This window comes from Oryza glaberrima, chromosome 4 (genome assembly GCF_000147395.1).
Source record: "Oryza glaberrima chromosome 4, OglaRS2, whole genome shotgun sequence".
Classification (NCBI taxonomy): domain Eukaryota; kingdom Viridiplantae; phylum Streptophyta; class Magnoliopsida; order Poales; family Poaceae; genus Oryza; species Oryza glaberrima.
In genome coordinates this window covers 352,494-376,104 of record NC_068329.1, presented here as the reverse complement: position 1 = coordinate 376,104, position 23,611 = coordinate 352,494, and the positions used below count along the sequence as shown (strand labels likewise).

Here is a 23,611-nt window from a genome sequence, read left to right as displayed (position 1 = left end):
TTGCGAGTGAGAGTGAACAAGGGTAAAAAGATATATTTAAGTGAAAAATTTTTATATTTGTCCAATCAGTATATGACGTGATCAAATCTTAGGCAACTTATATGCAAAGAAAATAAAAACTACTTTGTAAAACCACCTTAAGGGGCTGTACGAATGGTATTGTAAGGTTTAAAGAGTTGAATCTCCAGTTTTAAACTTTAAGGTGATAGATGGACTTTTGATCAAATTTTAGGGGATTATTTGGACTTTTTCCTATTAAATAAAGTTCATGAGTTCGTTGGAAAAAAGGGTACCAGTGCAAGTAGTTCAGAAAGCTAGAGAGGCCTCTCTGCGTTCAGAACAACATTGACAGTAAGGCAAAGTAAGAGCATGCATATGTTGCTGAATACTGCAGGCAACTAAGATTAAACCACCATAGTATTGGTAACTTGAAATGAAATGAAAAGGAGCTTCAGTGTTGCTGTTTGTCATACACAAAAGGTTAACGGATTAATTATCTTTTTATTAAACACGGTACAAAACACAGACACTCACAACACGCGCACACTCATCCCTATAAACACACACTCACTATAAACACACACTCACTATACCTATATGAGTATCTCCAGAAGACTGGACAGCACTACTACACAAACGATTTTTTTTACGAGGCCCCATAATTTTTGCAAACGGATCATAACTAGTCGCATCTGGAAAAATTGAGAGGCATTTTCTCATACGGCTCCTTAAGTGGCCCGCATGGAAAAATCGATTTTTCCATACAGGCCTCTTAAGAAGTCCGCATGTAAAAATAAGCTTATTTTTGCATGTGGATCACTTAAGAGCCCGCATGGAAAAATCGATTTTTCCATACGAGCCATTTAAGGAGCCGTATGGGAAAATAAAATTTGAAAAGAATTAAAACTAGTTTATCTCACTCATATAAACTCCAAATTGAATGATTTTTTTCCTAAATGTTTCTAAAATCATGCTCTATCATATTATTGTGTTCTTACTGCTGTTATTTTGGCTATTTTTTTCTTGTGACTTCATTTTATCAACTAAAAAATTTGAATTTCAAAACTTCAAATAATATTTTGAAGCAGTAAATGATTTCAGCTGAAAAAGTCATCAACAATAAAATTGTATAACTTACCAAGATCTATAACTTCTATTTTGGTCATTTCTTCATCTGACAAAGTGATAGTAATATTTTCACAAAATTTACATATCTCTCTTATAGTTTATAAAACTAAATAAGAGAGATGTACATTTTGTGAACAATGTTACAAACCACTTTATCGGATGAAGAAACAACCAAAATAAAAGTTATAGATCTTGATGAGTTATACCACTTTGTTGTTGATGATTTTTTCAGTTGAAATCATTTAGTATTTGAAAATGTTGTTTGAAGTTGTCATAATTTGAAATTTACATTAAACTGTTGAAACAAAGTCATATAGAAAAATGACCAAAACAAAAGTTGTAGATCTTGATGCATTTTACAACTTTGTTGTTGATAATTTTTTTTCATTTAAAATCCTTTACTACCTGAAAAATTATTTGAATTTCTTATATTTTAAAATTCAAATTTTATATGGTTCAATCAAACTCGGATGGTGAAATTACCAAAAGAAAAATGGTAGATCTCAACGGGTTCTACAACTTTATTTTTGACAACCTTTTCACATGAGTTCATTTAGTATGTTAAAGTTCATTAAGATTGGCGAAGTCATCATGGACACATCTCTATCGACGAAAATATTACTTACCGCTGAGAGAATAATTAGCCGTAAATATGAGCATCCGTGTTAAATATAGGACTTGAATTTGGGTGAGTTGGTACTACCATAAGTAACCTAACCGACTAAGGGCCTGTTTAGATCCCACCTCAAAATTGTACACCCTGTCACATCGAACGTTTGAACACCTGCATGAAGTATTAAATATAGACTAAAAAAATAAAATTAACTAATTATACAGATTACGACTAATTTACGAGACGAATCTTTTAAGCCTAATTGCTCCATGATTTGGCAATATGGTGCTACAGTAAACATTTGCTAATGACGGATTAATTAGGCTTAATAAATTCGTCTCGCGGTTTACTGACGGATTCTGTAATTAGTTTTTTATTTAGTGCTCGATCAATCCATACGACACCCTATATAATATCCGATGTGACACACGCCAAAACTTTACCCCCTATAACTAAACACCCCCTAAGCTATGCTCACTTCGTAAATTAATTCTGTCTGTATGAAAATAGAGTAAAGATTCAACGCTTCCAGAAGGAAATATCCTATTATCTAGGGACTTGAGTGGCAGATATGATGGATCAAACCGACTACCTAATAGATGTCTCCATTGGTCACTATCACAAGCAACAGTGCTTTAAATAGCCAGCTAAAACATCTAGCAGTTGATATTTTCAAACAGCTAATATCAGGTTAAATAGGGCTACAACAGCTAAATTATTTATAAGAGTAAATAGGTAGGTCCTCTTCAACCTAGCTCTCTTCGAAGATAGTAGTGGCAGCTATCCAGCTGTAGCAGGGGAAATAAAACCTTGACAAAACTATAGACCGGATTGACCAATATGACGCCGGATTGGTGTCGCCAGTCGCCACCGATACGGACACAGATCGACGTGTATAACTGGTCAAATCAAGCACTAAGTACGTCCTAATTAAGTATCAACAAAAGCTGCATTAATCGGCCACAGACCTCTAGAAACCCCTAGCTTCGTGCAACAAACTGTCGACTCGAACCACCTTCAGCCGAGAAATTCCATACCTTCCACCGACTCTTCTGTGTGTGTGGCCAGAACGTGATGTTTTTCAATACCAAGTACTTTTCTTCACAATATATAAAGCCCATAAAACCGAATCGATCTAAACAAGCAACAGATTGAGCACACTAGCACAAAAGCGTTAGCACGTGAAATCTTAACCTATATGCTCAAACCCTGAACTCACTTTTAATGTTTCGAATAAAAAGTTTCTCGATTTTAATGGGATTTTTCCTTTCGATTAATAATAAGTTTATCAATTAAAACAAAAGGTTTAATCTGTGTATTCGTGCACAATGATTCACAAGTTAGAAATGAATGTTTTCCTTTAGATTTTTTTAGCTTTTAGGTTAAATTAGAAAGTGTTGGTAGCATCAGATAAGCAAATCTACATGGAACATGGGATATACAAGTGTTGAAGGGACATTAATTTCGTTCTTGCCATTGCACTATCTTTAATTTTTTTTCCTTTGCGATGGACACGGAAACAAAATGCACCGTTTGTATTGCTCTTGTAGCTGCCATTTGTTAGGTCATTGAAAAAAAGGCAATATTGACTCGGTGACATAACAAATTAAAATCGTGATTTTAGCACTACTATGAATATGCATCTCTGGCGGCCAAATCAAAATTTCTCTTGCCGTTGGCTGCTATGACTGCTAGTCTGCTATTAATTAATGGCCAAAGAGAATACAGTATTTTTCATTGGCAGTAGTCAACTACACATGTGGTATAGAATTTTCACAATCAGGCGACTATTGCCAGCCGCTTGTGAAAATGATCTTCGCAGCCGGCCAGTGACGAAACGAGGCCACACGATTTGACCCGTGATATTTTCACATGAGGCTAATATATATTACATCAATGTACGTCCGTTTGTGACGATTTCACGTTAAATTTGATTTAAATTTGTTGACAATTTTAATTATTTTCTTGGTTCACGTACTATGAATTTTGAATATATAGAAATATACCATCAATCTTCACCGGCATACGTACTTAATACCACTGAAAGATATATATTTGAGCGGTATAAAACAAAAGAGAGCAATCCGGTAACTATTCATTTGATCATACCAGAGATTATACAGGAGTTATTTTTCATGAACAACACATAAAAAAATCATGTCTGATGGCCATTCCATATTAATTGTCCTGTACTCTACAAGATATTTATCCCGTTAGTTGCTGCCACTAGCAAACTCTCGTCCTATATGCTGCAACTTTCCTTAGTTCTTGATCAGAATTCCAAGAATCTCTTGTCCTATCGTATGTACCTACATAATTATGTAATTGGGAAAAAAAACACAACATGCATTGAACCGTACCATATTGGAAAATAACCAGTGGTTCACTTCTAGGCTTAATCACAACCATCAAGGTATATCTTGTGTGCTAGCCATTTTGTATCAATTATACCTTAATTTGCATTCATCATTCCATTATCTCACCTTTAACACAATAATGCTTTTTTTTTAAGTGCTATTACGTGGTATCAAAGTAGTATTTCTATATAATTAGAAAATAATAAAAACTTAATATGCATTGGGCATAGAACACCAGTTGGATCACGTCCGTGTGTTTATTATTTACAACCATCAGTATATTCTGGGCTAACCATTATGTATTAATTATATAGCTTAACATGCTTTGATTATTTAATCACCTCACCTTTGATTTAATGCTGCTTGAATCAAGTGTTATTGGAATGATTTATAAAATCTCACTAGCAACGTGAATTCTATAGTTACAACCTAACATGTATAAACAGGATATATCCCTATCCACTAGCAATTATTATACCTTAAAACCTGTTGTGTCATCTATAATTTGTTAACTTTTTAGCTCAACGTGGAAGCAAATTGAATCATTATTTCTATATCATCATCATAATATTTCAATATATATTGATTGATCATTTCCATAATATTTATCACATATTTATTTATGTATTTCACAGCAAAGAGTAGAATATAATCTACTATACTTGTATAATTTCCCCCAATAGAAACCCAATTTAAAACATATTATGCTGACTTGATTATTATAAGAAATTAAATATTTTTAAGAAATAAACATAATAAACGGTTGTGTTCTTTTCCATGAGTTCCCAACTCATCTCTTTCGTTTTTCGCGTGCACGCTTTTCAAACTATTAAACGGTGCGTGTTTTGCAAAAAGTTTATATAGGAAAGTTGCTTTAAAAATCATATTAATCTATTTTTTAAGTTTTTTATAGTTAATACTTAATTAATGATCACGTGTTAATATATTGCTCCGTTTTTATGCGAAGGGGAGGGGTTCCAACCCCTCCAAAAGAACACACCAGTGTTCTAAAGAATACAGTGAAAGATTTTTCTTTTTACAAAACATATTTTGAGCTTGGAGCCACCGACTGAAAAGAACTTCTAGTCCTAGCACTCCCATTAATTGTGAAGCATAAAGGCCCTGTTTAGTTTCCACACAAAAGTTTTACACCCTGTCATATCGAACGTTTAAACACATACATGAAGTATTAAATATAGGCTAAAAAATAACTAATTGCACAAATTGTGACTAATTTGCGAGATGAATTTCTAAGGCTAATTGCTCCATGATTTGACAATGTGGTGCTACAATAAACAGTTGCTAATGATGGATTAATTAGGCTTAATAAACTTGTCACGGTTTACTGACGGATTCTATAATTAGTTTTTTTATTAGTATCCGAACATCCCATGCAACACCCTATATAATATTTGATGTGACACGCCAAAGCCTCTGAATGTAAACACCCCCCAAGTTAGGAGGAGTTCTCTGAAACAAATCAAGTTACCTACGCTTCCACGGAAACACACAAACATGTGAGGGCACACCGTGTACTGTACTCGGTGTTACAAGGATTTATAAGGGTATGTATGGTGCATTCGTGCTGCTGAACAAAAACCCATCCAACGCGAACTAACGCGTGCACGATTAATCCTAGAAAAAAGGAAAAAATAAGCATTAATTCCACTATCTCCTACTTAAAATTTTGTTTTATTTTACAATTTAGATCAAATTTTCTGTTATGCTATAATTTGCTATGATATATTTTTTCTCGTCGTGATACAAGTTTTTTTTCCACATAGCATAGACTCGGATGAAACTAGAGCTACCCCGATCAAACGGTAGATGGCCACTAGGTTTTTTATGTGTTTTATTTATGGATGAGTGAGAGATTGAATGACACTGAATGAATATTATTGTCGAATGATTGGATCTAGCTAAACCGGTTGAGCTACATGTTGTATTCCAGATCGCCAGACACGCATGCAATTAGAATTAAAAAAACTAATTAAAGATGGATGAATGTGTCCTGTACACGGTGTTATAAGGATTTAATTATAAGGGTCAGGCGTGCACATGCAGCACCCGGTATCGTCCTGTTGAACCGGAAACTCATCCACCGTGGACTGACGTGTGCACGATTAATCCCAAAAGAAAGGGCAAAATAATCATTAGTTGCACTATCTTCTACTTAAAATTATTTTTTATTTCTATAATTTATATCAAATTTTTTGTTATGCTATAATTATATGTTATGATATATTTTTCTCGTTGTGATACAAGCTTATTTTCCCTAAGCATAGACTCAGATGAAGTTAGAGCTATGGAAGATTGCCGCTGGGGTTTTTATTTGTTTTATTCGTGGATGAGTGAGAGATTGAATAACCACTAAATGAATATTCTCGAATGAGTGGATCTAGCTAAACCCAGTTGAGCTGCACCAGAGCGCCAGAAAGCAAGACACGCATGCATGTAATTAGAATTAAAGAAAACTAATTAAAGATGGATGGACCGAAGTAGATGATGCAGAAGTAGATGAAGTTGGGCAGGAGGGCAATATCGATCTCTCTCATCAATAGTCCCTTATAAAATTAGCATGCAGCTCGCTATAAAAGGGATGGCCAAACCCAAATACTGGGCATCCTTGAAGCCAGCCAGCTCGCTCGCTCTAGACTCTACCTTTTTCGCTTTTTGCTAGAGATCTAGCCACTTTCTTTGATCGACATATATATCCATCGAGATAAAAGGAGATAGTGCCAAGTAATTAACTTAGTTTTTTCCAATAACGAAATAAAATAGTTTCTACGTCTTTTCCACCTCTGCCAGCAGAGGCGCAGCCAAGTAACTTTTAATTATAGTTATAAATTAATACACAGAGAATGGGTAGCCAAGAGTACATTAAGCAGGGCGGGCAGCAGCTGGTGGCGGCGATCCTGGGCATCGGCACGGCTGTTCCACCCTACGTTCTGCCCCAATCCTCCTTCCCCGACTACTACTTTGACATTTCCAACTCCAATCACCTCCTTGACCTCAAGGCCAAGTTTGCAGATATCTGTAAGCGTACTTGTTTGCCGTTAAATACTACTACTGCTACTTAATTTCTCGTTTTAAATATATATTACATTATTGACATGTTGTTATATCACCATTTATTTTATTTAAAGATTTAAAATCATTCTAAAGCTGGTTATACTCCGTAACACCAGCTAAATAATGCTTACACTTTTATTCAAGTAAGATAAACAGTTCACTGATCATGCCTAGTGCTTCCATTATCATTTTTAGCATGTGTTAGGGACGCGCACGTATGTGTGTACGTGTATTATGGTATGAGTGTGGTGTGTGTATGTGTGTTACCCTCTTAAGATAAAGTAAAATATTATGTCAAAAGTTAAGGGCATCATATATTTAAAAATAGAGATAGTACTGCTTAGTTATTACATATTTACTATCCTCTCCGTTCTACTGTATGATGTGTTGAATTTTTTCATAATGTTTAACCATTCATCTTAGTAAAAAAATATGAATATCATTTATTTTGTTGTAACTTGTTTTATCATTAAAAACTATAATCTTAACTTATGCTTTTATAGAGAAAGTGTATTCATCCATCGAGGGGATATCCCCTCATTTCATGCATGTCGTCTAAATAGTTATAAAAAATTAAAATAAATTGACAAAATAGATTAATATGAAATATATCACTCCACAAGCATACAAGTTAAAATTCAACTTATATAAATTATAACAAAAATAATAAATATAACAGCGAATGTACGATAAATATTTTTAGTTTAATTTTTTTCGTTGCATCTTGGAGAAGTCGAATTTGGCCTTGCATGTTTGTGGAGTGATATTTTTCATATTAATTTATGTTGTTAAGTTTATATTTATATATATATATATATATATATATATATATATATATATATAAATATTTAGATGACATGTAAGCAATTAGGGGATATTCTCTTGAGGGATGAAAATCCAAATCCGCTTTTATATATATGTTTGTACCAGGGGCGAAGCTAGGATTTGGGATTAGGGGGGAGTGGGGTGAAGATAAACCATGAGACCGAATAACTAATATTGATAGCAAAGGAGGTCAAATAGTCACCGTCAATAACAATCAATGCGTAAAGTAGTCCTTTAAAAAAAACATGAATTTTAGCTCTTTAATGATATCATTGAAAGTTTGAAACTAGTATTTATTGCTAAATTCTTTTAATGTAAACTATTGAATAATCTCACAAATAAGTATCATCTATTTTACTTTGAAAAAGATAAGAATTCACAAACTAATTTTATAGATCATGTTTCTTGCTAATATTTTTAGACTTGCTAACTAACTAAATTGATAATACTTTCAAGCTATACAAAACAAACTAGATAAATATACTTATCTTAGCTAACCTTAATATAGAGTAAAAATATGAGAGGTGTAGTGGTGGTGGTATTTGGATAGGGCCTTTGGCAACCCCCTTAATTAGCTGCGCTACTTGTTTGTACTAAACTTTTAATAAAGTAAATGATCAAATATTATGTGAAAAATAAACTGTCATAAAGTTTAAGACAAGGATAATACGTATATAGGAACTCCTGCGCCATATATATATATATATATATATATACACATATACATATACATATATGTATATATATATATGTATATACATATACATATATGTATATACATATGTATATATGTATATATGTATATATATATATACACATATATATATATATATATATATATATATATATATATATATATATATATATATATATATATATATATATATATATATATATATATATATATATATATAGACACACACATAATAGAAGGATTTTGCAGGTGAGAAGACAATGATCGACAAGCGTCACGTGCACATGTCGGACGAGTTCCTGAGGAGCAACCCTTCCGTGGCGGCGTACAACTCCCCCTCTATCAACGTCCGCCAGAATCTCACCGATGTCACTGTGCCCCAGCTGGGCGCTGCCGCCGCCCGGCTCGCCATCGCCGACTGGGGCCGGCCGGCGTGCGAGATCACCCACCTGGTGATGTGCACCACCGTCAGCGGATGCATGCCCGGCGCCGACTTCGAGGTGGTGAAGCTGCTCGGTCTCCCGCTCACCACCAAGCGCTGCATGATGTACCACATCGGCTGCCATGGCGGCGGCACCGCGCTGCGCCTCGCCAAGGACCTCGCCGAGAACAATCCAGGCGGCCGTGTGCTGGTGGTCTGCTCCGAGGTCGTCTCCATGGTGTTCCGCGGGCCTTGTGAATCGCACATGGGCAACCTGGTAGGGCAGGCGCTGTTCGGGGATGCCGCCGGTGCGGTGGTGGTCGGCGCGGATCCGGTGGAGGCTAACGGTGAGCGCACGCTGTTCGAGATGGTGTCGGCGTGGCAGGACATCATCCCGGAGACGGAGGAGATGGTGGTGGCGAAGCTGCGGGAGGAGGGGCTGGTGTACAACCTGCACCGCGACGTGGCGGCGCGCGTGGCGGCCAGCATGGAGTCGCTGGTGAAGAAGGCGATGGTGGAGAAGGACTGGAACGAGGAGGTGTTCTGGCTGGTGCATCCCGGCGGGAGGGACATCCTGGACCGGGTGGTTCTCACGCTCGGCCTCCGCGACGACAAGGTGGCCGTGTGCCGCGAGGTGATGAGGCAGCACGGCAACACGCTGAGCTCCTGCGTCATCGTGGCCATGGAGGAGATGCGGCGGAGGTCGGCGGAGCGGGGGCTGAGCACGGCCGGCGAGGGCCTCGAGTGGGGGCTGCTCTTCGGCTTCGGGCCAGGCCTCACCGTGGAGACCATCCTCCTACGCGCGCCACCATGCAACCAAGCCCAAGCCGTCTGATGTGATTCCCTCATCCATCCATCCTCCTTCCGTTCGTCCGTCCCTCCAATATTTGGAAAATATATTTTTCTCCTAAACTATTTATCCTATCACACCGTTGTATTCGTTGTAATTAAACTTTTACAACAAAATATCATATGATTATATTCCAATAAAATAAAAATATTTGTTTCAAACCATTAAAACACAATGTTTCATATGTAATAGTTATATCTTTCAATGTGTATCATCATTGTGTTCCTCAAAATTCACAGAACTACATGCCACTACTCTCTCCTCTCTCTTCACTCTGATCTTCAAAATGATTTTTCTCTTAAAAAACTTATTCAATCTATAATTTGATCACACCGTTATATTCGATGATTAAATCTTACAATAATTAAGATATCGCATGACTATATTTGATGAAAGAATAGCAAATGTTTTCAATCCGCTAACACTTGTGTTTCATACGTGATCAATGTGTATCTTCACCGTGTTTCATAAAAAAATTTAAATGTTTCAGTTTTTTTCACCGTATATAACTTAATATTTCATTTGTTGGTCAACTGCAACATTTGACATTCCAATTTATTTTAGAGGGATTGGGCGATCGATACGTAGTTTCCTCCAATATTTGCTCCAATATGTGTATCACTCACAGCACATGCCTACGTGTGTACAATACATGCCAAAAGTATATATATATACTAGCAAAAATGCCCATGCGTTGCAACGGGTAAAATAATTCTAATAATAATATACGTTTTTCATGCATAATCATGTCAATGACAATGTTTCTATTTTAATGAGCGGCTTGTTTTTTTATAAAGAGTGTTTTTTTTGCGCGATTTCTCAAACCATTTTTCAGAAATGGCGTATTTCTTTCTAACAGTTTTTACTACAAAACCATATTTTTCTCCCTTTTTTTGCTTTTCTTTTCTCGTGTGTTTTTTTCTTGTTTTCTCGCACGTTTTTTTGCTCGTTTTTTTTTCGAAGGTTATTTTTTGCTTTTTTCTAATACATGAGAATATATGACGAAATAAAGCCATGTAGTAGATGGCAAAAAATCGATGGATCCTATCCGACTCAAGCGTCCATCAATTTAGCTTTTTTCAGAGCGATTTTTTTTAATAGACGGTGTTTTTTTTCTTGCACGGTTTTTTAAAACCATTTTTTTAGAAATGGCGTGTTTTTTCGACAGTTTTTTCCTCGCATGTTTTTTAAAAATATTTTACCGACAATGGAAATAATTTTTCTCGCGCGTCTTTTTATTTTTTTTATTGACGATGGAAAACCTTTTTAGCGTGTTTTTTGAGCTTTTTTTCTAACTTTTGCCTCACACGTTATTTTAACCGTTTTTATTTTCTCATGCATTTTCTCTTTTTTGAAATAGTTAGATTAGAGATAGAGAAGAGATATATACTGGTTAGAAATCAGATTTTGTTTCGCCATTTCCATTTTTTTCTCTCTTGCAACTTTTATTTTATACGAACCAGCTTTTTATTTTTTACGAACCATTTTTTTGCCATTTTCTTAGGGAATCGAACGAACTTTTTTAGATGTTTTTTCGCCTTTATAGGAATCAGACTTTTTTTCCGTTTTTATAGTATTCGGATCTAGCGTTTTTTTTGTCACCACTTATTTTTTTGCCTTTTATATGAATCAGATTTTTTTTTCCGTCGTATCTACAGTTTTTTTTGGCCACTCAGGGGAAAAAACTTTTGTTGTTGTTGTTTTTCATTATTTTGTTTTTTGTGCGGCTTTTATTTTTATTTTTATGCACCTTTCTGCCTTTGTTCTCTTCCTCTTTTTTATTTTTTTTAACAAAAACGACCTCAAGCAGCTTGTTGCAAGATTATAAGGACTCAAATGTAAATATAAAAATTACGGGGACTCAAATATAAAAGTAAAAATCCAAAAATAAAAATCATATTAAAATGGAATGCTCTCGACATGTAGATTCCGTTTTTGCAAACAGATCTTCAATCCGGCACATCAATTTTTTTCACCAATCTGAGTAAGACTTTCTTTTCGGCTTTTCTTTTTCTTTTTATGTATCTTTCTGCCTTTATTCTCTTTCTCTTTTATTATTTTTTTTAACAAAAACGACCTCAAATTGCTTGTTGCAAGATTATAGGGACTCAAATGTAAATATAAAAATTACAAGGACTCAAATATAAAAGTACAAATCCAAAAATTAAAATTATATAAAAATAGAATGCTCTCAACATGTCGATTCTGTTTTTTCAAACAGATCTTCAATTCGACACATCAATTTTTTTCACCAATCTGAGTCAGACTTTTTTTTGTTTGTAACAGCGAATCTGATACAGGAGTCGGACTTTTTTTTTCACTATTACGGATATAGGAGTCGGACTTTTTAATTTTTTTCGTTATTTTTTTTATGGACGAAGGAACCATCTTTTAAGTAGTACATACTTTTTGGTTTTTTTTGCACCTTTTTTTCTGGATCAGACTTCTTTTTTTTGTCCGGTTTTTTTATCGGACAAACCTGTTTTTTTTTTCATCCAGTTCAAACCAGGTTTTTTTTTCCATCCGGTTCTTTTGGTTTTTTTTCACCCCTTTTTTCTGGATCGGACTTCTTTTTTTCGTCCGGTTTTTTTATGGATAACTTTGGTTTTTATTCGCCCCTTTTTTTCTGGATCGGACTTCTTTTTTTTTGCACTTTTTTTCGCCCGGTTTTTTATCGGACAAACATGGTTTTTTTCCATCCGGCGTTTTTTTTTTCCCACCCCTTTTTCGGATCGGACTTCTTTTTTCGTCCGGTTTTTTCTGCCCGGTTTTTTTTACAGACGATGGAAGCACTTCTTATTTATTTTTTATTAATTTTTTAAGTAGTAGAGATGTATACTAATATTGAACGTACATGCACGCATATAATAAGAGCATCTCATAAAAAACAAAATGCATAAGACTACGGAGGAGGGGATCGAGTATCTGTCATGTGATGTGATTGAAACTATGTATTTTCTTTCAGAATATAAAAAGCTTTAGAGTTACACACGATTTTAAGAAAATAGATAAAATTAAATAGGAAGAGGTCATGGTTGGTTGAGAAGGGGAAGTAGGTGGAAAATGTGAATGGTGGAGAATTAGGATTGGTTGGGGAGGGAATGTTGGTGGATAAGTTGTTATATTTGGGGATAAATCTTAAATGTTAAAAGTTGTTATATTTTGGGATGGAGGGAGTATTTGGTTGAAACCTATATAAGCAGGATCGATCGATCTCTGCAAAATTTGATATAGGAAAAAATTAAACAAACCCACTTCACCCAGCCAAACCCTCTTGCCTTGCATTGGAAGCTTTTTCCTTTTTTTAATCTAAACCACTTATGCGCAATACTGTTCAATTTCTAGGGTACATTATATTTTGTATTATAGAAGAAAAAGGCCATTAATTTCAAGCCGTTTGGATAGCATTGGACGTGTTGGTCATACATGCATGTCAAACACATAGAAGAGCCCAAACAGAGAGAGAGGGGGGGTGGTTTGATCGAATCATTTACTTTATTTCTTTCTGCCATTTAATCTTTCTAATTTTTTTATTTTTAGGAGTATTTTATAGACATACGTGATATATATATCAATGTATAGTTACTGTACTTGCTTCAATGTACATGATATTAGGCGTGGAGAAAAAAAAATCCGAAGACCGAGAACCGAACCGAAGAGGCGGTTTGTCCGGTCATCGGTTGATTGTTATTTTCCTGTAGTTCGGTGTTTGGCTTTTTCTTCAGTGAACCGACGAGACCGAAGAATCCGATGAGTGTTCAGCCAATCCAAAATGCTCGAGGCCCACTAACAAACGTGCGCATCAAGCCCAACTTTTACTGTGGCCCAAAAAATACATGACAGCTAACAGATCCAACAAATTCTATTCCCTCTCTCCAAATCAAGCACAGGCCCTCGGGCAGAGCTGGGTAGGCCGTGTGTACTTGCGGGAAGTCGACCGCAGTGTACGGCATAGGTTTTCTCGGTAAAAACTGAACACCCAAAAAAACCAAACCGATATTTTTTGGTTTATTTTGCTCGGTTGATATTTTTTCTAGAACTTCCTTTGGTTTGCATTTTACAAAAACTGAATGCCGACACAAACAAAAATTGACTGAGCTTTCTGCACGCCGAACTGGGACATATTATTTGGATCTGCTTACATGGCTGCTTTATCCTCATCAAGTTCGGATCATGCTCCTCTTTTCTTGGTGGGCTGTGAACAGAGGGAACTAAATACCTCTTTTCGTTTTGAAGCTTACTGGCTTAAATTCCCTGAGTTTTTGGAAGTAGCCTCTAAGTCTTGGAATAGACCAATTAGAGGGTCAAATCCCTTTGCAAAGCTCAACTTGAAACTAAAAAGACTAGCAAGAGATCTGAAGAGATGGAGCAAATCTCGGATTGGACATATCAGATTGCAGCATGCAATCTCAAATGAGGTTATTTTCCAACTTGACGTGGCCCAAGAAGAGAGAGCTCTTACAGACGAAGAGCTTCTGCTGAAATCTACTCTAAAATCTAGAGTTTTAGGCCTTGCAACACTAGTGAAGATAAGAATAAGACAAAGAGCCAGACTAACTTGGTTAAAATGTGGTGATGTTAATTCAAAATTCTTCCATTTGAAAGCAAACTCAAGAAAAAGGAAAAACTTCATTCCGGCTCTAATCACTCCCTCGAGTATAGCTGTAACCACAGAACAAAAGGAGGCTGAACTTGAGAGATATTTCTCCCAGAGATTAGGGCAGTATGTGCCACGCTCCTTAACTCTTAATTGGTCAGAATTAAGTCTCCCTTCCCTTGATCTGTCGGAACTGGAGGAAGATTTCACAGAAGAAGAATTAAAAGAAGCAATATCAAACCTTCCACCACAAAAAGCACCTGGCCCTGATGGCTATATAGGGCTTTTTTCAAGAAAGCTTGGGTGGTGATTAAATCAGATTTGCTATAGGCCATTAACCATTTCAGCTCTCTGAACTCAGATAGATTGGAAGACCTAAATTTAGCAAACATTTGTCTAATTCCGAAAAAGGGTGAAGCAACAAGGGTGGAGGACTTCAGACCCATAAGCTTAATGCACAGCTTCGCCAAGATATTAGCAAAAATGTTGGCCAATAGATTGGCGCCTAAGCTTCATGAACTCGTCTGACCAAATCAAAGCGCGTTCATTCGGAAAAGAGCAATACATGACAACTTCTTGTATGTGCAGAACATGATCAAAAACTTCAACAGAAAGAAAATACCGATGCTTTTCATAAAGGTTGATATTTCCAAAGCCTTTGACATCGTAAACTGGCCGTATTTGCTGGAGGTTCTGCAAAATTTTGGGTTTGGACAGAGATGGAGAAATTGGATTTCAAATATTTTAGGAAGTTCAAGCTCGAGAATTATCCTCAATGGAATCCCTGGTAAAGCAATTTGGCACATGCGAGGTCTAAGACAAGGGGATCCACTCTCACCGATGCTTTTCATACTCGCAATGGAACCGCTACATCAGATTTTCAAAGCAGCTGAAGAAGCTTCTCTCTTGGCAAAGATAGACCCAAAGCGTAGTAGATTCCGATGTTCTCTCTACGCGGATGATGTGGCTTTATTCATCACTCCATCTGAGAACGATCTGATAGCGGTTAAACGCATTCTTGAGACTTTTGCACAGATAAGTGGGCTACATACAAACCCGGGCAAAACTGAGATTTACCCTATTGCTTGCAACAACTTAGACCTCGACAATCTCCTTTCCTCTTTCATGGGAAACCTGAAGACTTTCCCTTGCAACTATCTTGGCCTTCCTCTGCATACAAAGAAACTGAGAAAAATTGATTTGCAACCTCTCTTAGACAAGGTTGGAGCAAGGATACCGGGATGGAAGGGACGCTTTTTCACGTCAGCAGGGAGAGAGGTCTTAGTAAAATCAACTCTTTCAGCAACACCAATTTATCATTTTACTGTGCTGCCACAGATGAAATGGGTGTTTAAAAGAATTGATCGTTACAGGAGAGCTTTTCTTTGGAAAGGTGACGACCCGGAGAAGGTTAGTGCAGGCAGCAGCCTTGTCAACTAGCAACAAGTTTGCAAACCTAAAGACTTGGGCGGTCTTGGCATTTTAAATTTGGAAAAGTTTGCTAGGGCCCTGAGGTTACGTTGGCTCTAGTTCAATTGGAAGGAGGACCAAAAGCCATGGGCAAATATGGATCTTCCATGCGATGAGATGGATAGGTGCCTTTTCAAAGCTGGAACGAAGATAACTGTTGGAAATGAAATCAAAACATCTTTCTGGAATGATAACTGGATGGATGGACAATCGCCAAAGGATATAGCACCAGCAATCTATTGATTAGCAAAAAGAAAGTCAAACAGTTTAAAGAAGGAATTAGAGGACAATCACTGGCTTGAAATGCTCCACCCGATCACTTCTTTAGTGGAAATTGAAGAATTAATCCAACTGGAGGGTTTGTTACAAAACATTAATCTAGTTGCTGGACAAACTGATGACATTTCCTAGAGATGGACAGCGAATGGACAATATTCAGCAAAAAGTGCATACCTTGCACAGCTCCAAGGATCCAATGCTTTAACTGAATTTACACCTTTGTGGAGCGCGTTTGCGGAACCAAAACATCGTTTCTTTGGATGGCTTATCCTTCATCAACGAACTCTTACTGCTGAAAATTTGCTTCGACGTCACTGGCCATGTGATTGGATATGTAGTTTGTGCAATAGTGCCTTTGAAGATGCAGCCCACCTTGCAAAAGAATGCCCTTTCACAGTGACCGTGTGGACGCAGATTTATATTTGGATGAATTTTCAGCTGCCTCAACATCATTTGCAAGGAAATCTATCGGACTGGTGGAGCAGTTTTTGCACTATTTCGCCAAGACAAAACAGGAACAAGGTTCTGGGAGCTCTCATCACAACATGGTGGAACATTTGGCTAGAGCGAAACAGAAGAATTTTTCAACAGATTTCAAGGAATAAACTCCAAGTCGCCTTTCTGGTGAAGGAAAATATCGACCTAATTGAGCAATCTAGGATCTGACCCCGTTATGATCCCCTTTTTCAAGATGTTTCTCAATACTTCATGTTGTAGTTGATGCTCCTTCCCTCCCCACCCCTGTGTTCACAGGATTCTTGTTTGTACTTTAAATAAACTTTTGTTCTTTCTAATATATCCCGGCAAATCTCCAGCCGTATTAAGTTTCAAAAAAAGAATGCCAGGCAACCCAAAAAACCGATCCGATTAAACCAAGCAAACCCACCCCTACGTGATACTATCATATACCCCTGATAATTTCACAAAACTATTTGTACAGTTGTGCTCCTTAGCGTGGGAGATGCTGTGATTAGCGGTAGCGGCCGGCAAGGCCCAAACAACATTGTCTCCCTTGAGTAGCCTGGCAGCAATCGAATATAGTATAAGTATATGCTCCCTTATTTCACAATGTAAATCATTCTAACATTTTCCATATTTATATTGATGTTAATGAATCTAGACATATATATCTATATAGATTCATTAATATAAATATGAATGTGGAAAATACTAGAATAACTTATATTGTGAGATATATTGTGAGACAGAGGAAGTAGTATACATGAACCACTACAGAATCATGAACATTAAATCCAATTGCGATCAACATCTTGACAAATTGTTCACCACACAAAAGTAAATCAACACAATGATTTCACACAGTAATAGACCCGATATATGGAGAAAAGTACCTAACTTTGTTTTCCTGTCATCAGATGGAATGGATCACTACTAGAAAAAAAGATTTTTCCAGGCGGGCCAAAACCATTTTCACAGGAGGGGAAGAGGATCGCCGCTACCATCTCGACTGTGAAATTAGACCATTTTCGCAAGCGGGCCCATGGCCCGCCAGCGAAAATCATCCCAGGAAAATAAAAAAAAAACACGGGGCACCGCCAGCCAGGGCTCCCCTCCACCCGCTGTCGTCGGCGCCGTCATCGTCGTCATCGTCGCCGTCGTCATCGTCGGCGGCGCGCGGCAGAGGGGGCGAGGAGATGAAGCGGCTGGCGGAGGCGGCGAGGAGGGAAGCCGGCGGCGCACGGATCTGGAGCCGTCGTCGTTGCTCGTCGTGGCCGGCAGCGGAGGGATGCGGCGGCGCGCGGATGTTGTCGTGAAGGGAGCCGGCGGCGCGGACGTGGGAGAGGAGGGAGCCGGCGACGCGCGGATCTGGAGCCGTCGTCGTCGCTCGTCATGGCCAGCGGCAGAGGGATGTGGCGGCGCGCGGACGTCGTCATGGAGGGAGCCGACAGCGTGGACGTGGGAGAGGAGTGAGCCGGCGGCGCGCGGATCTGGAGCGGAGGGAGCTGTCGGAGGCGTCGCGGTCGTCGTCGTCGTCGAGGAGGGAGGCCGCGCGGTGGCGAGGAGGGATGCAGCGGCGCACAGACGTCGTCGTGGAGGGAGCCGGCTGCGTGGACGTGGAAGAGGAGGGAGCCGGCGGCGCGCGGTAGTACCGTGCGAAAATATTGTGGCAGAGAAAGCTAGCCACGTAGCTTTCGAATCATAGCGATTTTTTATGTTGGATCACATGATCTGAGATTGCATTCACTTCGTTTGTTTTTTACGAAACGGAGGAAACATTTGTATTCACGCAGTCGTAATAGCAACAGTACAACAGCAGATATCAATTCTGGTCATTTAATTTGCGGGCAGATTGATGTAGAATAATTTAATAATAGGACGTGGGAGCAGTCGGCGGCGTCACGGTCGTCGTCGTTGTCGAGGAGGGAGGCCGCCGGCGGCGAGAAGGGAGGCGGCGGCGCGCGGACGTGGGAGAGGAGGGAGCCGGGCGATTTTTCTAAGTGTGGGGGAGAGAGAGAGAGAGGAGGGGGAGGGAAATGAGTGGTGGGGAGGAGAGGATAAGGATGAGGATGACTAGATTTTTTTTTGTTGCAGACGGACCACATAAGGTGCGGTGCGCCTGCGAAAATCTATTTTCGCAGGCGTCGCTTAAGTGGTCTGATTTTCGCAGGCGCTGCTTAACAGCGAATTTCATGCCGGTTTATATTTTTTTGGCTGTCATTTGGCTCCAAGAGTCATGTCCGACTGTAAAAAAATAAGACCCCCACATCGGGGGAAAATGCCTTTTCTAGTAGTGGATATTAGGACCACCAATTGACTTGCTTGCTGTTATGAGCCATTTCTTTTAGTAGTCTCTATTGACAATACTCTACTACTATTATTATCACCAATAGAAGTTATCTTAATTGTTGATTTATGAGTTCTAATTAATATCAGTAGAATAAATGATTCTATTACTGTACTTGTGAGGTGACAGTATAAATTGATATGATCTATTGGATTAGAAAAAATGAACGACCTAGATTGATTCTACTACGAGCACAGACCAGTATAAAGAAAACTTTTAATTATGTGCTATTGCTTCTTGTAATGTTGGGGAAAAAGACCAGCTGGGCTTGATAGTGATAGTTACTCCTAATTTATCAGCATCTCCAACTTGCTGTAATTTGTAAGCATGCATGCATCGACAATGATGAAATTTGGAAATATGATAATACTAATATATTATGAATTGCCTTCTTGTTTTGGACATGTGCTTGGTTGGTGACTAGGGTAATTGGCTTGAACGTAAAGACCAGACTGAAAACTTTTGAAAAGAGTTGAATTTGGTTCAACCTGCCGATTATATATTCTGGAATTTACATCCTGATTATTGATACAATTAGGCAACAGCACATGGACATGATATATATACACATCTACTACTTAGAAGCAGGCAAAAACACAAGATCGGTGGAGGAACTATGATTGAAATATTGAATTAACCAAAGTAAACGCAATAGAAGCTTCATTATTGATGGTCCAGGAGAGATGCTCTTTCCAGTGGCCAAGTGGCCAAGGGGGTACCTTACTTAGCTAGATGTGTTAAATCAGCAACCAAACTTGACTTGCAGCGTCTTTGCCGTGTCTTCCCCGTAAGTGTCGTGCATATGCCATCGGCGTTTTCATTGATAGATACAGCTCTGCATCTACTCTCAACCTCAATCTTTGGACACTGCTGTATATTACATGGGGTATATATATATATCCTCTCTGCCTTCCTTCTCCCAGTTGCAGACCAAAGGAGCCAGAGCAGCACAAATATTGAGAAAATAAGGAGACCGGCAACTGAAGAGCATGCCTTCTCTCTACATATTCCTTGGGCTTCTTCTCTTCTCCCTGCAGGCTCCTCCATGTCCTGCTGCAACTGATACTCTGAAGACAGGACAAGTGCTCTCTGCCGGTGACAAGCTCGTCTCGAGGAATGGCAAGTTCGCGCTCGGCTTCTTCAACCCAAGCGCAAACATCAGTAAGTCATCTGACAACATCTCCTCCAGTTGGTACATTGGCATATGGTTCAACAAGATCCCAGTTTTTACTGTCGTGTGGGTCGCTAATAGGGAGAGGTCAATCGCTGAGCCCGACCTCAAGCTAACACAGCTCAAAATATCACAAGATGGCAATCTTGCCATCGTAAACCATGCCAATGAATCCATAATATGGTCCACTCGTATTGTCAATAGGACAGAGGCCAGCATGAACACAAGTGTTCTTCTCCATGACAGTGGAAATCTTGTCATACAAAGCACATCTAATGCAGTGCTGTGGCAAAGCTTTGACTACCCAACAGATGTTGCTCTTCCTAATGCCAAGATTGGCTGGAACAAGGTAACCGGTCTGAACCGTGTTGGTGTTTCGAAGAAGAGCCTCATTGATATGGGCACTGGCTCTTATAGTGTACAACTATACACCAATGGCACCAGAAGGGTGACCCTCGAGCACCGAAACCCTTCAATAGAGTACTGGTATTGGTCGCCAGATGAATCGGGAATGAAGATACCAGCACTCAAGCAACTACTGTACATGAATCCACAGACCAGAGGTTTAGTCACCCCGGCATATGTTAACAGCAGTGAAGAGGAGTACTACAGCTACAATTCATCAGATGAATCATCTTCCACATTCCTCTTGCTAGACATTAATGGCCAGATCAAATTCAATGTTTGGTCTCAAGACAAGCAGTCGTGGCAAAGCCTATATACCCAACCCGTTGATCCGTGCAGGTCATATGATACTTGTGGACCATTCACCATCTGCAACGGCAATTCACAACCATTTTGTGACTGTATGGAGAATTTCACTCGAAAGTCACCTCGGGATTGGGACCTTGGTGATCGAACAGGAGGGTGTTCTAGGAATAGTCCATTAGATTGCACCAGAAACACAAGTTCAACAGACATCTTCCACCCATTAATTCATGTTACATTGCCCCGTAACCCCCAAACCATACAAGAAGCTACCACTCAGAGCGAATGTGCACAAGCTTGCCTCAGCTCCTGCTCCTGCACTGCTTATTCCTACCAAAATACTAGCACTTGCTCTATCTGGCATGACGAATTGTTTAGTGTAAACCAAGATGATGGCATTGAAATTCATTCTCAAGATGTTCTTTACCTCCGCCTTGCCGCCAAAGATTTGCAGAGTTTGAGAAACAACAAAAGGAAACCAAATGTTGCAGTTGTTATTGCTGCAAGCGTAATTGGTTTTGTGTTATTAATGGTCGGGATGTTTTTACTGATTTGGAGGAACAGATTCAAGTGGTGTGGTGCGCCATTACATGACGGTGAAGACAGCAGTGGAATTAAGGCATTTAGATACAATGATCTAGTTCATGCCACTAAAAATTTCTCAGAAAAGCTTGGAGCAGGTGGTTTTGGCTGTGTGTTCAAGGGAATGTTAATTGATCTAACTACCATAGCTGTGAAAAGACTTGATGGTGATCGTCAGGGAGAGAAACAATTCCGTGCTGAGGTGAGCTCAATTGGATTGATCCAACATATCAACCTAGTGAAATTGATTGGTTTTTGCTGTGAAGGCCGTAAGAGGCTACTTGTGTACGAACACATGTTAAATGGTTCTCTGGATGCCCATTTGTTTCAGAGCAATGCTGGTACACTAAACTGGAGCATTAGGTATCATATAGCCCTAGGAGTTGCTCGAGGATTGGCATACTTGCATCAGAGTTGCCACGAATGCATCATACACTGTGATATTAAGCCACAAAATATACTTCTTGATGCATCATTTGCTCCTAAAATTGCTGACTTTGGGATGGCAGCATTTGTAGGGAGAGATTTTAGCAGAATTCTGACAACATTCAGAGGAACTGTAGGGTATCTTGCCCCAGAGTGGATTAGCGGAGTTGCTGTTACACCAAAAGTTGATGTTTATAGCTTTGGTATGGTACTACTGGAAATTATATCTGGACGAAGGAATTCACCTAATGAATACACTAGTGATAATTACCATGTTTCGTATTTCCCTGTGCAAGCCATCAACAAGCTACACGAGGGAGATGTGCGGAATTTGGTGGATCCACAATTATGTGATGATTTTAGTTTGGAAGAGGCTGAAAGGGTTTGCAAGGTTGCATGTTGGTGCATCCAAGATGATGAGCATGATCGACCGACAATGAGTGAAGTGGTTCGAGTCCTTGAGGGTATGCAAGAGCTTGAAATGCCCCCAATGCCAAGATTACTTGCAGCTTTAACAAAATGCTCTGACGTGGGTTCAATATAATAGTTCATAAATACTTGTATTTCACTATATTTCGGAATAATTTATGATGCTAACGTGTGGCAGGAGAAATTAATAGAGGAAGTCAAGCTTGCAAATATTGTTGAATTTTATGGTATGGTGTATGTTTTCCCCCCGTTCTGTTTGTAATGATTACCTATTATATTCTGATGAGCAGATACTTTTGGAGAATATGCCAGTACTAGAAACATGTGTATATTCTCCACCGTACTGGAGAAAAAGAAATATGTCTATGTTTATTTGATGGAAGCACTGAAATGTATCCTCAAATTGAAGGAAGTTCATTATGATATATGCCATTACTTAGTGCTTGAATTAGAGATATAGCATTTGTAAAATTGCCTATTGAAATATGCCACCACGTAGTTATCCAATAAAGTGCCAGACTAATGTAGTACTACAATATTTCCGAACTTCCCTTAGGATGATGCCATGTACTATTAACATTTTGTATGCACAGTGTAATTCCATTCGCATCCTGGGTGATCTCGATGCCCGGATATATATAGTAAGATAAGAGGCCAACAAGGTCACTCATGAGGAATACCTGCTTCATTTGAGCCTTGAACATGTCGATTTTTTTTTTTTTGCTGCTGCAGCCGGTGCTGATGAGATTGTCAACGTACACGCCGACGATCAACCGCGAAGCTCGGCACACGTGTAGATGCTGTGCTCTGAGTCGCTCCTCCTGAAACCAAGTGACACCATCGAGGAGTCTAACTTAGCTTGGTATAAAAGGTCCTTACTATTTTTTTTAGTAAATTGCACTAGCGGTCCTTAAACTTGTAAGCAAATTTCATCTAGATCTATGAACTTGCAAAGTGTGTATCGAAGATCCTAAACTTGGTTTATTGTATCATCCCAATTGAAAGTCTCATTTGACCGTGGTCTTACCTACGTGGCATGACATGTAGATGACGACATGGCACATTATTGTTATTATTATTATTATTATTATTATTATTATTATTATTATTATTATTATTATTATTATTATTATTATTTCTTTGTTTCTCTCTTCTTCCTCTTTCATTTCTCTCTTCTTTGACC

The 23,611-nt window shown here is 38.6% G+C and overlaps 2 protein-coding genes and 1 pseudogene across 2 annotated transcripts; 2 read left to right on the top strand and 1 right to left on the bottom strand.

The window, feature by feature from the left end:
* Positions 1-6,741: 6,741 nt before the first annotated feature.
* LOC127770228 (chalcone synthase-like) lies at positions 6,742-10,604 on the top strand. Its single transcript, XM_052295895.1, has 2 exons — positions 6,742-7,134; positions 8,939-10,604. Exons 1-2 carry the CDS (start codon positions 6,960-6,962, stop codon positions 9,943-9,945), a joined length of 1,182 nt encoding a protein of 393 aa, XP_052151855.1. The 5' UTR covers positions 6,742-6,959; the 3' UTR covers positions 9,946-10,604.
* Positions 10,605-17,693: 7,089 nt separating this feature from the next.
* Positions 17,694-18,959, bottom strand: LOC127770093 (uncharacterized; annotated as a pseudogene).
* A 1,007-nt stretch (positions 18,960-19,966) lies between these two features.
* Positions 19,967-22,852, top strand: LOC127770226 (G-type lectin S-receptor-like serine/threonine-protein kinase At2g19130). The gene has a single exon (XM_052295893.1). The coding sequence runs from the start codon at positions 20,102-20,104 to the stop codon at positions 22,541-22,543; it is 2,442 nt and encodes an 813-aa protein (XP_052151853.1). The 5' UTR covers positions 19,967-20,101; the 3' UTR covers positions 22,544-22,852.
* The last annotated feature ends 759 nt before the right edge of the window (positions 22,853-23,611 follow it).

Bases quoted from the DNA above. Each gene is read 5' to 3' on its own strand.
- LOC127770228 (XM_052295895.1), top strand. From the start codon at position 6,960: ATGGGTAGCCAAGAGTACATTAAGCAGGGCGGGCAGCAGCTGGTGGCG. The intron at 7,135-8,938 runs GTAAGCGTACTT...AGGATTTTGCAG, and splicing joins GGCCAAGTTTGCAGATATCT to GTGAGAAGACAATGATCGAC.
- LOC127770226 (XM_052295893.1), top strand. From the start codon at position 20,102: ATGCCTTCTCTCTACATATTCCTTGGGCTTCTTCTCTTCTCCCTGCAG.